Source organism: Pecten maximus, chromosome 2, assembly GCF_902652985.1.
Source record: "Pecten maximus chromosome 2, xPecMax1.1, whole genome shotgun sequence".
Taxonomy (NCBI): domain Eukaryota; kingdom Metazoa; phylum Mollusca; class Bivalvia; order Pectinida; family Pectinidae; genus Pecten; species Pecten maximus.
This window is the reverse complement of record NC_047016.1, coordinates 21044592-21061535: the sequence shown is the minus strand read 5'-3', so window position 1 is coordinate 21061535 and position 16944 is coordinate 21044592. Positions and strand designations below refer to the sequence as shown.

At 36.8% G+C, this 16944-nt stretch overlaps 1 protein-coding gene across 1 annotated transcript; it reads right to left on the bottom strand.

Moving 5' to 3' along the window:
* Window positions 1-1897: 1897 nt before the first annotated feature.
* On the bottom strand, window positions 1898-4533 carry LOC117341964 (serine/arginine repetitive matrix protein 1-like). Its single transcript, XM_033903859.1, has 3 exons — window positions 4490-4533; window positions 3237-3552; window positions 1898-2659 (listed from the first exon to the last, which is right to left on the bottom strand). The coding sequence occupies exons 1-3, from the start codon at window positions 4531-4533 to the stop codon at window positions 1898-1900; spliced, it is 1122 nt and encodes a 373-aa protein (XP_033759750.1).
* Window positions 4534-16944: the final 12411 nt, after the last annotated feature.

Genomic DNA, 16944 nt, shown 5'->3' with positions numbered 1-16944 from the left:
TTTCAACTTTATCGCTCCTGATATGGTTGTAAAGTGAAGCTAACGTATCGCAGCGTCTGAATTAGCTTCCGACATGCACATTTGATGACATAGAGGTGTTTGTAACTGAAACGGGATCGCAGGTTAGTGGTGATGGGAGGATGTTACACGTCAGGTAGGGGGGAGGGGTCAAAGTCTTATCTTATACCTTACACTCACAGAACCAATCTCGGCCGATTACGCTTTAATGCTATCACTTTAAAAAGGACGTAATTTGAGAATGAAAAAGGTCGTAGTGTTTCATGAAGATAAATACTTGGTATCCATTTTTAATGTATTTGAATAATAATGCGGATATGAAGAACAAGTTGGGCGTGGCGAAAAGTTTCCACAGCCATGTACAACACAACATAAATGTTGCTCTAAAGTTATTCCCCGCGTGTCTAGTACTGTCTCAAGATGTGTTGGCATTCAAATTGGCTTCTTCGTGTATATATACCGTTAAAGCAACGAAAGGTTCAATCAAGCACTCCTTGTTTCTTAACATTATGAAGTACATGTATGTACATTAAACAAAAAGCTGCGTTCAATATACCCGCGTAATAAATAATGTAGAACTCCGATACATGATAAGACAATTACTGGTCATACAATATTCATAGAATATCCTACTAACAATATATGGTTGAAATTAATTGTACTTATTAACAACACAATTACCTATACATTAATATATACAATGTACATAATGTTAGCCACAGTAACAACCTTACATAATTGGAAAACCTAAAAGGCTCTTACAACATTTCTAAAATACATAAACCTACCACGTCATTGATAATTAATTTTGATTCACAGAAACATGGTAGAGATTTACGAGTGTGAGTGGGGGATTCGTTAGCACAACATTTTTATTTCAATTACCTATCAAAACAAAACAGTCTGTATTAACTCGCTTAAAGAAAGACATGTATGATATACAGTGTATAAGACAATCCGCATTTAAAGGCTTTCCTGTGGTATAACATTACTTAGGTTGATACAAATTCTTTTGTTCCTTGAGCTCAATAAAATAATACAAACCTTTATAATAGTTTAGCAAACAATGCTGACAATGAAAGCAAAATTAGGCAAACATAAAATTCTCAAGCTTTGAATAGTCTGTGGAGTGTACACTCTTATATGTTACTGGTGTTAATGTATTCCTGTCATCGGCATACTATCTATGCGAGTCTTCATTGGTCACAAACAATCCCTGAGTGCTACGACATAATATTTAACAACGCCGGTATAATTTTATTATAATCACATTTGGTGTGATGAGTAGGTCGTTTATTGTTCTTATCTATCGGGTTAAATCGGGGGGATCTAAGTAAGACTTTCCATTGTAGAAATTATCACAGATTATGTAGATGTACATCAGACTTTCTATGGTAGAAATTATCAGATTATAGCTTATGTTTTTAAGTAACCTGGAGTGGTTGGGTTAGTTGAATTAGTTGTCGATGGATAGATAAACATTGCAATTGATAGCCATCTCTGATGGTTCTGAGATTGCAGTGTGGTGCTAAGATCATGGTGTGGTGGTGAGGTTATTGTGTGGTGATGAGGTTATGGTGTGGTGGTGAGGTTATGGTGTGGTGATGAGGTTATGGTGAGGTGATGAGGTTATTGTGTGGTGATGAGGTTATGGTGTGGTGATGAGGTTATGGTGTGGTGATGAGGTTATGGTGTGGTGGTGAGGTTATGGTGTGGTGGTGAGGTTATGGTGTGGTGGTGAGGTTATTGTGTGGTGGTGAGGTTATTGTGTGGTGGTGAGGTTATTGTGTGGTGATGAGGTTATGGTGAGGTGATGAGGTTATGGTGTGGTGATGAGGTTATGGTGTGGTGATGAGGTTATGGTGTGGTGATGCGGTTCTCAGTGTGGGGATGAGGTTATGGTGTGGTGCTGCGGTTCTGGTGTGGTGCTGCGGTTCTGGTGTGGTGCTGCTCTTCTGGTGTGGTGATGCGGTTCTGGTGTGGTGCTGCGGTTCTGGTGTGGTGCTGCGGTCTGGTGCGGTGCTGCTCTTCTGGTGTGGTGCTGCGGTTCTTGTGTGGTGCTGCTCTTCCTGGGGTGGTGCTGCTCTTCTGGTGTGGTGCTGCGGTTCTGGTGTGGGTGCTGCGGTTCTGGTGTGGGGGCTGCGGTTCTGGTGCGGTGCTGCGGTTCTGGTGCGGTGGCTGCTCTTCTGGTGTGGTGCCTGCGGTTCTGGTGTGGGTGCTGCTCTTCTGGGGTGGTGCTGCTCTTCTGGTGTGGTGCTGCGGTTCTGGTGTGGTGCTGCGGTTCTGGTGTGGGGCTGCGGTTCTGGTGCGGTGCCTGACTCTTCTGGTGTGGGTGGCTGCTGGGTCCTGGGGTGGTGCTGCTTTCTTGTGTGGTGCTGCGGTGTTTGTGTTGTGGTGGTGCTGTTTCTGGTGTTGTTGCTCGGTACTTGGTCGATGCTGCGGTATATTGATGTCGTGCTGCTGGTCCGGTGGGTTGTTCTCTTTTTCTGGTGCGGTGCTCTTCTTCTGTGTGTTGTGTTATTCGTTTCTTTTGTGGTTCTTCTCTTCTGTTTTTTTCTTCGGTATCTGAGTGCGTGGCTGCTCTTCTGGTGTTTGCTGCGGTTCTGGTGTGGTGCTGCTCTTCTGGGGTGGTGCTGCTCTTCTGGTGTGGTGATGAGGTTATGGTGTGGTGATGAGGTTTTGGTGTGGTGATGAAGTTATGGTGTGATGATGATGTTATGGTTGTGGTGATGCTATTATGGTGTGGTGATGAGGTTTTGGTGTGGTGATGAGGTTATGGTGTGGTGATGATATTATGGTGTGGTGATGAGGTTATGTTGTGGTGATGAGGTTATGGTGTGGTGGTGATGTTATGGTGTGGTGATGAGGTTATAGTGAGGTGATGATGTTATGGTGTGGTGATGCTGTTATGGTGTGGTGATGAGGTTATGTGTCGTGAGGTTATGGTGTGGTGATGAGGTTATGGTGTGGTGATGATATTATGGTGTGGTGATGAGGTTATGGTGTGGTGGTGATGTTGTGGTGTGGTGATGAGGTTATGGTGTGGTGATGATGTTATGGTGAGGTGATGAGGATATGGTGTGGTGGTGAGGTTATGGTGTGGTGATGATGTTATGGTGTGGTGATGAGGTTATGGTGTGGGATGGGTTTTGTGTGTGGTGCTGCGTTCTGGTGTGGGGATGCTGTTATGTGTGTGTGCTGCTGTTCTGGTGTGGTGCTGCTTCTGGTTTGGGGCTGCTGTTCTCGTGTTTTGGGGCTGCGTTTTGTTGTGGTTGGTGCTCTTCTGGTGTGGTGCTCTGTTTCTGGTGTGGGTGCTGCTGTTCTGGTGTGCTGCTGCAGGTTCTGGTGTGGTGGTGCTCTTCTGGTGTGGTGCTGCTGTTATTGTGTGGATGCTGCTGTCTTGGTGTGGTGCTGCTGTATCTGGTGTGGTGCTGCTGTTCTGGTGCGGTGCTGCTGTTCTGGTGTGGTGCTGCGGTTCTGGTGTGGTGCTGCTGTTCTGGTGTGGTGCTGCGGTTCTGGTGTGGTGCTGCTGTTCTGGTGTGGTGGTGCTCTTATGGTGTGGTGCTGCTGTTCTGGTGTGGTGGTGCTCTTCTGGTGTGGGTGCTGCGAGTTGTGGTGTGTTGATGATGTTATGGTGTGGTGATGAGGTTATGGTGTGGTGGTGATGTTATGGTGAGGTGATGATGTTATGGTGTGGTGATGATGTCTTGGTGTGGTGATGAGGTTATGGTGTGGTGATGATATTATGGTGTGGTGATGATGTTATTGTGTGGTGATGATGTCTTGGTGTGGTGATGAGGTTATGGTGTGTTGGTATTGTCATGGTGTGCAACGGTTTGCGGGTACAAAGTAGGTGGTCAGAGGTATGCATGTGCTTCATGATGAGTTCATATTTAATTGATCATAACATCCAATATTTTTTGAGCTTTTTATTATTGTCATATGTTTTCAATATCGATTCAATAACGCGCGCGTTATACTCCTGCACGGAGTGAACGTTCTGTGCTAGCCAAGGTTATTGAATGCTCACCATTCTTAAATGTTTGTCGTGGGGTGACTTCCCCGCCCATGTAAAATGTAGCTTGTACGAAGGAAGGCTTATATGCATAGTCATTCTGGAAGATTTGATTTTTTCCTTCAATTTTTCATAAATTTACTCAATGACCTTCTTAATCTATCAATACTTATAAATCGATTTCACTTTCTAAACTCTAGATTATGCGTCCTACCGTACAGGAGAAGGTGAAGTCAGTGCCCAGCACACCTGTCACTTACCTGTGTTCCGGATGAATGGTTCTTAAAACTTGGATCGTAATAATATTCAGTCAAAATTAAATGACGATTTCGTTTTTTTTTTTTTTTTTTTTTAGCGTTTTATTGATTGATAATGAATTATTGTCAATACATGAAATGTGATGTAATTAACTGTAGTCCCGATGAAGATAATATGAAACATCCGAATGAAATGTACTCGATACACAATCCCACAGTTCCTTCGTGGATACACAATCCCATGATTCCCCCGTGGACAAAAATCACATGGTTCCTTCGTGGACAAACAATCCCACGGTTCTATCATGGACACGCAACCCCAGGGTTCCGCCATTGACACACAATCCCATGATTCCTTCGTGGATACACAATCCCACGGTTCCTTCGTGGACAAACAATCCCACGGTTCCTTGGTAGACACACAATCCCACGGTTCCTTGGTGGACAAACAATCCCACGCTTCCTTGGTAGACAAACAATCCCACGGTTCCTTGGTAGACACACAATCCCACGGTTCCTTAGTAGACAAACAATCCCACGGTTCCCTGGTAGACACACAATCCCACGGTTCCTTAGTAGACACACAATCCCACGGTTCCTTGGTAGACACACAATCCCACGGTTCCTTGGTAGACAAACAATCCCACGGTTCCTTCGTGGACACACAATCCCACGGTTCCTTCGTGGACACACAAGCCCACGGTTCCTTGGTAGACAAACAATCCCACGGTTCCTTCGTGGACACACAATCCCACGGTTCCTTCGTGGACACACAAGCCCACGGTTCCTTGGTAGACAAACAATCCCACGGTTCCTTCGTGGACACACAATCCCACGGTTCCTTCGTGGACAAACAATCCCACGGTTCCTTGGTAGACACACAATCCCACGGTTCCTTCGTGGACACACAATCCTACGGTTCCTTCGTGGACAAACAATTCCACGGTTCCTTGGTAGACTCACAATCCCACGGTTCCTTAGTAGACAAACAATCCAACGGTTCCTTGGTAGACAAACAACCCCACGGTTCCTTCGTGGATACACAATCCCACGGTTCCTTAGTAGACACACAATCCCACGGTTCCTTACTAGACAAACAATCCCACGGTTCCTCCATGGACACACAATCGGGCGATTATTTCGTACAATTGGTGTATTAGATAATCAGTAAATATTCTCATATCTGACAGTAGTACTTGTAGATAGCTTGATTGCCAAAAAAAACAAAACAAAAAACAAAAACAGGTAGTTCCTATAATCTAAGGGAATCATACTATGATGAAAATGATACTGCATGGCATTGAAATGAGAACAAACACATGGAAGTTTTTTTTAAGTAAAAGTCTTTATATTTTTACACATCAGTAAAATATTACATAACTTAGTCATTCTTGTACAGCATTTTAGCAGTTTAGTAAGACACTCTATGAGATGGCATGATATGTGTATTGTGATAGGTGGACTTGAACTAGGTAAGTACGTACACTTCTATACATATATATATATCAAAATTCTCTATACAAGGGAGGTAACTGAAAATTCAACCTTTCTAACTTAATGACATACAGTTAATCGATTCATGGCCAGCGCCACATCGTTTTCTGGTTGCCGTTGTGTAATTAAGAAATTTTCTGTTCACTTAAATTGCCAATTGTTTTATTTAATATTTATAAGGAAAACGGAGTAAATTATGTGATTATGGGGCGTGTACACGTTTCAATATAGGTCCTCACGGGGGAGACATAATGAGTGGAGTACTTGTTTTAAATTAAATACAAACAATGAATAAATAACATAGTAAAGGTTAATGAATTCGTATTAATTGTGCGTTTACCTGTCATATATAATGACGATTCGTTAATACACTATCTGCTGAAGCGATTACAGTAAAAAGTGGTCCAGGGGGTTAATTGGTAGTGAGAAAGTACATCTGTCAAATTAGCTTCCCACAAATTAATACAATATACATTGTACCTGTACAAAGGACTGTCAAATACATAATGTACGATGTGTGGGGTACACGCACCGAGTATACCTTTTAAAAACACTAATATTTTTGTTTTGCTTCTTTGGATTTCATGTAAATATCTTCATTTTTCTTTTTTTTTTCTTTTTTTTTTAATATTTGCTGAAATACGAAGATTTAGTGATATGTTTTCTGTGATTGGACAATTTCAAGCCATATCAACCTCTTGTACTAGATCAGATATCTCGGTATTGGATCAAGGATACGCCCATCCAATACATCACCTGCAATTTCGGGACGAACAATAAAACAGTTTAACCCGATACAATCCCGTGTCTATGCTAATTGGAGATTATATGTAAATATTGTATCTTCATAAGTGTACACATAGAATGATTAGTGTCTTTAAGAATGAATATCCCTTATCTAGGTTTTTTTTTATAAAAGGTCTAAAACACAACTGGCGGTTTCTGGACTAGTCTTCATTAATACAATTATATTGCGTCAAAATTCTACAAATTTAAACGCATTCACATACCTTTGCTCTTTCTGATCTACAATATTTTCATAGAAAGCAAATGACGATCAAGTTTCGGTGATGTATCACACTGAATAAATAAAATGATAATTGAATTATAGAAAACAGTTCTGTCCAAACAAAAGTGGGTACCACAATGACCGAAGTGACCATGGTGGCTCAGTATACATGGAGATCATTCAAAAAGTCGTAAATCATGTAATAGGTGCTTGATATTGTTGTATTGTTCTTTTTTATTATTATTATTATTTTTACATTTTCCTTCGTAGCAGGTACATGAGCCACCCTAACCAATCGACGTGTAAATCAGTACGTTACTGGTTTAGATGACGCCACAACATCGTCTTAACTAAAAGTATAATTTAATTGGTTTTTATTTCTTAGTTATTTTCTATAGATGAAATACTGTCCAATCATTTTTCATTATCTAAATAGTCTAAAATCCTTGATAGTGAGAAGGACAAGGATCTCCCTCGTTTACAATGGATTCGTAAAGTTGATAAATCTCCTTATCAACAACGTTTTAATGCTGCCTCGAGTTGTTGTTCAACTAAGCATTTATCTAAACTTCTTACTGACATTTTTATACAAATATGACAAAACTCCAGTCCAATTGGAATTATGGCTACTGTACAAGTGAAATTAATGGAATGTGGATTTTGATAAAAAAAAAATCAAAGATGTTTTTCTACACTTTAAACGTTTATCCCGATTTCACACTAAAGGAATACAAACGTTTCCTTGTAATGAGATATTTAATTTTCCAAGAAAGGTGAATTGTTATTGTTTCAAACTACTGAAAACGGATGATTTCCCTGTACTAATGTTTAGTGCACTCCAATTCTAGCCCATTACAATTTTTAACAAGTAAGAGTAATGCTTATTTGGGGCACCAAGATTAGAAGTTTTGATAAAGGCTTGGTTGATCGGCATCCTATATTTTAATCGGGGCTATTGTGATGTTTCCAATAAAAAGTAGACATGTTTGTATTATTATCATTATCCAATAACCTAAAAGATTGCAAAAATGAAGCATTACAGTCATTACTTTGTTTGGAAAAATGCTTATTGCATTTGTATGTTGTCATTTCATTGTTTTTGAGTAAACCTATTTTTGTAAGCAAGAAATGTAACAGTGTCTACATACAAGCACGATGTCATACAGAGTGTAGAAACAACCAAATTACCATTCAAAACGTTCAGTGAGATTTTTCATCTGGATTAAGAAACACATATTTTACAAAACTTGGCAATTGATGACAATGGTTAACGAATACTAAAACTCTGCTAAATTGAATTACCTCTGGGGAACAACTGCACGAAATCGTCTAACATGCCGGTCTTGGATGGTCAAATTCGAAGAGAGGCGCAACAAAATAAAATCGCTGAGACGCAAGTGAGCATCGTCTCGGGTCCACCGTCATACATCCCTTGTCCCCAAGGAAGAAAGACCCGAGAACATCTCCTCACGTTCATCTTCACCCATCCCTTGTCCCCAAGGAAGGAAGACCCTGCGAACATATCCTCAGGTACATCTTCCCACATCCCTTGTCCCAAATGGAAAGAAGACCCTGAGAGCATCTCCTCACGTCCATCTTCACACATCCCCTGTCCCCAAGGAAGGAAGACCCTGCGAACATATCCTCAGGTCCAGCTTCACACATACCTTGTCCCTATATCTACATCCTTTTCCAGCAATGGTCGGAGTGATGAGCCATAAATTCACACACACCCCTGCGAGTGATGAGAATATATGGTCATTTTCATTTAAGAGGACAAATAACAACAAGTTGATATTCTGATATGACAAAATTGTTTCTCGTTAAGAGTTATATATGCAAACGATTAAACATATCATTCTCTTGAATGGCCTACTAGGGATGTTAAATGGTTTCGATATATCAACCACCGCGAAGGAGGCTGATTGGTTAGCACAAGGGAAGCCTTGTGCTGACCAGCCAAACATTTTCACTCGGGTTCCGAGGTTAAACTCAACTATTACTCTATTTTTCTTTTCGCCAGGTTTTGTAGGGTCGGCCGATATAGTATGTCCACCTTGATGACATATAAAGGATAAAGGAAAATCGTCGGACGGACCGGATTTAGATCCATTGACAATAGGTTATCCATTACAAAATATAATTTTTTTTTTAATTTTAACTCTATTCTCAAATCTACTTTACCCAAGTTTTAGCCATCGCTGTACGTGCTTGAAAACCAGGAGAGATAGAAAATGTAAGAGTGCGATTTGGTTCAACAATTGCAATCCCAAAGTGTCTATAATGTTTGTAGTGCATATCACATTATACCAATTATCACCTTCCACCCATTTAAATTCTTTCATGTGGAATGAACAGGACAGAATTTGAATCCACACTGGATCTGACAAATACTATCTCGATTCTTATCTGTGACAGGTTTCTATCAATACTCTTTGTCATTAATTCATTTTTAATGTGCTTTAGTTGAAACCACAAAAATATCCGATGGTAATAACTGATAACAATGATATCGTACATATTTGATTACGGTTCATTCTATAACATTCCCCACAACGTTGATGGTAAAAAAAGCTAGGAACAAATCCAATTACTAACGACCTTCTTAGCTTGTGTAAATTTGATGAGTCCTGCTTACAATTTAGGGTTTTGTATGAAAAATATGTAAAAAGAAGACGTCTGAACGGCGACGTAAGGTGATTTGGGATTTTGAATTATTAATATTTTACATGAGAGACCCCGATAAACTATCTAAACCGTTCACCCGGTAACAGTGGCTTTTCTATTTTCATATTAGATATCTATTATTTTTATTACGCACCATTGAATAATACTCAGTTAATAAAATACGCTTTGTTTTATACCCAACGTGTTTCACTTAATGCTTCATTAATTAGGCAGTTTTATGTTTCTCTATCGCACGTGCGTTGCGTGGTGGGGCGAAAGCAATATAAAACAGCAACACGTCCGTCAACAACGCCGGTAAATGTCGTTTTCAAACTATTAATTTTCGTTTTATCTGTAATAGATTTATAAAATAACTATCGTTATTAACATAAATATGGGACGGGGTAGTCATGCCGCATTATGAAAGTGGCCACAGGTTTGGAGACAACTGATTCTCAAAAAAGTTAGAAGGTGACAGTTTAATCCAGTTAGCCTTATTTTGCAGTCCATTCTACTCTTGCTACGGATCACATGAAATCCTCATACGTGTGATTATTTATTGTGTCACTTTGCTTCCTTGATCGACAATAAAATAGTACCTTAGCACGTCATACAAGGTAAACAATGAAATAAACACTTATTCCTATGCAAAAATGCGAAGATACAAACATATACACGCGTATAGAAACAATATTCTTGTTCTCATTGAGGAAATAAGATCGGATGTTCATACATTTGGCAAGCAATCCAAACCGGGGTAGTCAAATACGAAGCCACTGGATAAATCAATGAGTATTAAATAGCACCCAACATGTCTAAATTCATACTGCTAAAATAGATATATAACAGTGATATCATGTTAGGGAAAAATACCATCAAATAGCGAAGTAGTCGACATTAATCGAAAATAAAGGTGGCCGGCGGGTGCAGTGATATTCTATTCTCGGTCGGAAAAGGTATTGGTGTCATCTGACCAACACGTGGGTTCTTTCCGGGTAATCCTTTTTCCTTCTACAGCAAGATCCATTGCGCGTTTCTATCCTGGCTAACAACAGCAATTAATATAAGTTGATATTACCTGTTTAACATTTGTTTTACAATGAATAGAATGCATATTTATAGTTACGAAATATTACAATCATAAGCAAGCAACTGCGCCATATACGCTTAGCCGTAGATAAGGAAGCAGTGATGTAATGTACAATAAAGAAATTGAAATACAAATTTTGTGATTATCACATTTATTACATAAATTAATGCTACATCAAAAATTTGATTAATTACTTTATTATCTAAAACAACCATTTTTTAGATTTAAGGTCTCGATAGGTTTGTTCACTTGTCAAATATTAGAGTAGTATTTTATATTATAAACTTGCAGTTACAATATGATATACATTTAATGTAACAGAAGATGAAAAAGGATCTTGAAGGTTGCAACAGCTGGGAAGGTTCCTCAAAAATGTGAAATATAAAAACAATTTTACAGTTGTCTAATGCTCAGACTTATCAAATTGATTGATTGATGTTATTGGTTAATTGCTCACCACCATATGTCCATATTTCCATGCGACACAGATAACAGCGAGTACGCGTGTTTTTTTGTTGTTGTTGTTGTTGTTGTTGTTGTTGTTGTTGTTGTTTTCTTCTATTAATGAGATCAATAGTATAGGTGAGGAATTTGTATGATGTGTGCAAAATGTGTATTTTTGTGTCATTGTTTTTGATAATCGTGATGTTTTTTAATAAACATATCAGTCAGTGCTATGCCAATGTGAATAAAAAACATCTTCATGGGTATATAATAATTATTATCATATATATACACAAATGACCTTGACTCCCCTTCTGGATTGGTATATTTTGATATCTAGCATCACGGAAGTGATTGGGCAGTTACAATGTAATTAGATATGATGATAAGTTTTGCTCAAGTGAAAGAGCATTTATCTCAATGTAAAATGCTTTTTGGTACATGTTGATCTTCGGTAATAGTCATATGATCTGGTTTGCTAAGCTAAGTATATACTCCACGGAAAGGAAACCCGTTTTATGATCCACTTTTTATCATTACACTACTCTTTTATTAGATTACTATTAAACTATTACCAAATTGGTAAAAGCTATCGGGCCTATGCGCTTGTCTTTGTATAGTTCAGCATATCCTTTGGACGCTTTTTTAATTCTCTAGCTTCCTCCCTTCTAGATCCCCACGCTTTGGTGATGAGACCTCTAGAAAGAAGAAACAAGTAGTTGTTGCAGTATTATCAACATCTGCAGTTTTATATAACCTCAATGACGTATGTTGTATATTGTACTTGAGAATTATTTAATGCTATTCACTGGTTGTGTGTTTTGTACAATCTGTCTTTATTTAAATTTACTTCAAATTCGTTATGGTTGTTGTGGTATTGAGATCAATATAAAACTGACGTTCATTATTTTTGATATCTTGTACTGATTTTGTGTAAGTTGGCAATTGACAACAGTAATACATTACATTAATGTACCACTCGATTCATTCAATATTAACTAAGGCGTCATCTAATATGATACTTGCATGTTGTGGTATTTATGACAATATCTATTCTACATATATGATAATAAAAACTCATCAGCTTTATTGTGTTATCTATTGAAATCGCATTACGGATCTCATTACAATTACAATTTAATCCGAATTTATCGACACGAAACGATATTTGGGTTGTACTCTTTCGTCATAGACTTATTTCGATTGTCTGTAGCCGTATCTTGGACGGTGTAATACCCGCATACTTTATCTGTCCCGTGACATATATAATTATAATAATAATACTGACCAAACAGTATAATTTGTTACATATATGAAATGACCAAACTATTTATGTTATCATTCAAATGTCAGAAAGTTTTTTTTTTAAATACTTGATTATTACCCTACTGATTGTTCTTTAACTTACAGTAGACAACTCATACGTAGACCTTGAAGATACTGGCGACCCCGCAGAATCATGCATTAAACGGTTTTAATCCTCACAATTATCAACTTGTATATAATATACTATATAGCAGTTATATTTCCATTAAATTGTCATTACCTGTCAGCATAATCGATGTTGTGAACCTGTTATAACATTTAATTGGATGTACTGTACATCTTGGTTTGACTGATTAAACTAAGGTGGTTTGTTTTTCAATTGACCTTGGTCGCCTGAAGCACAATAACGCACAATTTTTAGTAAACTTGTCTTTATACTAATTCACTTCACTTTGTACCTTGAAACGATAAGAATAAACACTAACAAGATTTACAACAAAATATGTTAATGTATTGAGTGTAAATTAACAACCCAAATGAAATGAATATTTATTAGTGCAGAACTAAACCGGATCAACAAAACTCGCGATAATTGAACGAAGGACATCACATATTCTACTGCACTGTTCACAGTACATTGATATATATATATGGAATATAGATGTGCCAGTATTTTAGTTCGAAAGCGGACTGAACGCTGACGAAAAGAAAACGACAGGAAAAACCAACGCGCCTCTTAAGCAAATTCAGTATTACTAGTGTGACCAGGAGTTAAATGAATCAGACATTGGACGGAAAGATATTTAATGTTTAAGTGTTGCGCTTTTTTATGTTTAAAATGTTTGTGTGACGACTCGGTGATACACACAATTAATCAAATCTAATATTAGATAAAATGTGCATTCCTGAGCAAATTTACTATATTTTTTAAAGGTCGCCTTAGGCCCTTCAGAAATGACTTACAATTTGCGTGCAGATTGTAATTAAACATACTTAAAACGCAGTGGTAAATTTCTATACTTTAGTATCTCCATTATTGCTTCAATTAGGGAAATGAAGATTTCGTTACGATCAGAAAATGAATTATAAAATATCATAGCTGTGTCATTTAAAAAATTAAAACGTATCTCTTGATTATCGTGCTAGAATGAGAAACATCCATGACTTTAGGACGACATAGGAACTAATAACTAGATATTAAACTTTATTAAACTGTGTTAAAGGAGTGTTAATATGCTTTATTGAATGCTGATATTCTGAGTATGTATATGACAGGTACACATATAGTTCACTTCAAATGCAATTATATAACTTTGAAAGTTTTAATGGTAGTTAAGATTTCTAACTGATTTAAGTGTCTAGTAGATATGTTAACTTAATGTATGATCCGGTGACTTCATCTGTCTTGTCTATGTGATAAATGATTATGTAATGCACACTCATCTAAAAATCATATTACTGAAATGCATGTAAGTAGTTTTTAGTTTTCAAAATTCGATTTGATTTGACAACAGAACGGAACAAATGATATGCTATGACAATATAACAAATCAACAGTCCATCAGGTATGTCTATTATAAACTAATTATCATATGGTCTACTTTATCAAGGGTATACATCTTAACCTCGTTCAACATAGTATCAATGTATTTTAAAAGGTATCTTAAGTCTACCAATTAAAATTTACCACTCTATGGCATTGCCACTATATGGGCTTATCAATTGTAGGCTAGCGCACTTAATATAAATTTGCCCTTGTCCAGTTGGCATTCATATGTCTACGAATGCCAGTTGAAATCAGTTCAATGCTTACATATATGCCACAAGAATCGAAATATTTAATGCATCCTAATTATAAGCAACAGACATAAACTTGAAAAATATATTAGAATTAACAATTATCGCAAGTGTTCAAGACGTCTAAACCTCCTCTTTAATAAATACAATTTAGGTAGTACCACAATCTCAAAAGTCAGAACCACGGTAGAGATACTGGAACTGAAAGTCTTATCTACGAGTATAGATCACTAAAAAACAACAGAGAATTCCGACATAATAACTCGAAATCGATATAACGAGGACAACATATCAATAAAAAGATTTGCATGGAAACCCTTCAAAATGAAAAAGGAGGGTCAGACCAGAGGTTCCGGAGGGGTAAGCGTCTTCTGCTTTTTAAAGACATCGGCAAACTAATCTGGATGAAAAATAATATAAAAAAAACAATAGCTAGGGTGTTACAATGGAAACACTAGACATTTCAACAAATATCGGGCACGTCTAACGTCATATCGCACAAGGAAGTATAATATTTCAAAGTTCGTTTATGATATCTACCATAAATCTTTACATGGTCCTCATCAATCCACGTTTCTCAAAACTTATGTTATTAATTTTTTTCTGTGGTCGTCATCTGTCCCGGAAATCGTGATAGTGGAAACAATACCTTGCATATCAGTTAACAACAACATATAAACAGCGTAGGAATTGGACGCAGGGATGTTACTATCTAGAAATAGAACAATAGCACTTGAAATCGTCATGTTTATACAGAAAGGTTGTAAGTTGTCCCTGTTGGTTACGTTGTAAGTAAGGATCGAGGACAGCAGATGATGTTGACGAGTGTATAGTGTCCTTGATTTCAAGGTCTGCATGGCCGACATGGTCAATAATTTTTTTGCGATTTAAAGATAACACACCGTCAATATACCTATAGGTTTCACACTTATATCCCACAAGACTGTACATGTTTTATGATTACATATAGACATAACATGTTTCCCAGTGAGATCATGAGGACGGCCATAAATTTCCTTATAGTCTCATATAAAGTGGAAACATTGATAACGACGTGTACCTTCTATTAATTAATAATCTAAATAAGCCTTCAATCCAAAAATAAAAAATGAAAATAACAACACATAATATACATTGAATAAAAGAAATATGGTATGATTGGCATTTGTTCGTTTTGCAGTAATATTTTTGTATTGTCTTGTTGAACATGTTATTAATGATATCATACTATCTATGTATACAGTTCGTATGCTATTAGAACCTTAAGGTGAGGGCTAATATAGACATTAGCCTGTTGCTAAATCCCCATTGAATTAATACATGATAATATTTCTGAGATAAGAAATATCGTACGAGATTTTGTCCATATCTTATTCTTTACTATTCCTAGACATGTCCGTATTGCCCTATAATAGTAAGTACTATTTATTTTCAAAGAAAAATCTTATATCACTCCAAACACTGTGTTTAACAAAATAAAAGTCAATGTTCCTGCATGGCAAATTAAAAAAAAAGAAAAAAAAAAAATATAAGGAGTCTTACATAGAAGTGACTCTTAAAAACATTTATATTATCGTTAGTGTCTAGACTAGACACAAAGCTACGTAGGTGAAATTAGGCGTTATTTGTAGTACTCAATGAGACGATCAATGGTATATTTTTTAACATATACACTGTATCGTCTTTATGAAAACCGCCCGTCACATTGTTATTTTTTAATTTTGAAAAATTAAATAAATAAAAAAAAATCATGAAAATCGTAAATCGGTAAGTATGTAATTTGGATTAAAAATCTAAATTGTTGTAGGCTATATATTGAATTAGCATATGTTCGTGTAACCTACGTAAGCAAACAATCTTAACAATATAAGTTTGCAACTACTTATAAGACCATCAGTCTAATATGAAGCTTTGAACGACATGTTAAGGCTATTTTGACTCATCGAAAGATAATACAATGTAGTCAAAACGTAATATACAAAAACAAAAGAACGAACGTTACATGGACAAGTATAATCTGTATATACGAAATAGAAAATAAATTGTAATTATCCATCAAACATAATGGAAATTTTTTATGTTTTTTTTTTTTTATATTTTTTGCTTCCGATGAAGCTAATGAATATTTCCCAAACAAGGTATGAAACATTCGCATTGGTTCTATAACACAAAAATTACCGAAAGAAAATTGCCTCGAAATCAAGTGAAAAGAATGCGTGGGAAATTGCGTGGAGCAGAGTCTTAAAGCCTCATCTTTTGTAAACGCCTCCCTTGCACACTAGCTATACCGATTATGCCCATTCAATACACGAAAGTATATCTGGGAGGAAACATATTGCAATATTTGCACCAGTGTGACATTTGTACTCTATGATCTACTCTCACAATCGATTAGATCTACATACGTACACAAATACTGACTCAGGCTGTTGAATACATCAGAACGTAGTACAAAGACAGTCATGTCAGAACGCGTAGGAAGTGCTGACGTGTTAATAAGCTGTTAATTACATTTAAGAACTCATATTTATCTATTATTAATCTTTATGGATAAGACAACTTTTTGATAGTACTTTTTTAAAAAATATTTTCCAATGGATACATATTAAAACAGTAATATGAACTGATGAAATTATGTTATTCTCAACATTATTAACCATAAATAACGACGACTACTAAAATTCCCATCAGTTGTTCGAATTACGTGATATCCAATTTTAATCAAATCATACTATACTAGCTATAAAGTAAAACTAAGGAAACACGAGACTTAGCTTCATCAGACGCTTAGATTACGTAAACACAACCAATGACGATATATTGCAAGTATCAAACATGGAAAAATAATAACTTCAGTTTTTCCGTTATGTATTTTCCATTCTTATAC

Excerpts from the sequence above, each read along its gene's own strand:
- LOC117341964 (XM_033903859.1), bottom strand. The coding sequence starts at position 4,533 with ATGGGATTGTGTATCCACGAAGGAACTGTGGGATTGTGTATCGA. Across the intron at positions 3,553-4,489 it reads ACTGTGGGATTGTGTATCGA|AACAGCAGCACCACACCAGA; the intron begins GTACATTTCATT and ends CCACCACACCAG. Across the intron at positions 2,660-3,236 it reads GCAGCCCCAAACCAGAAGCA|AAGAGCAGCACCACCCCAGA; the intron begins GCACCACACCAG and ends TCACCACACCAG.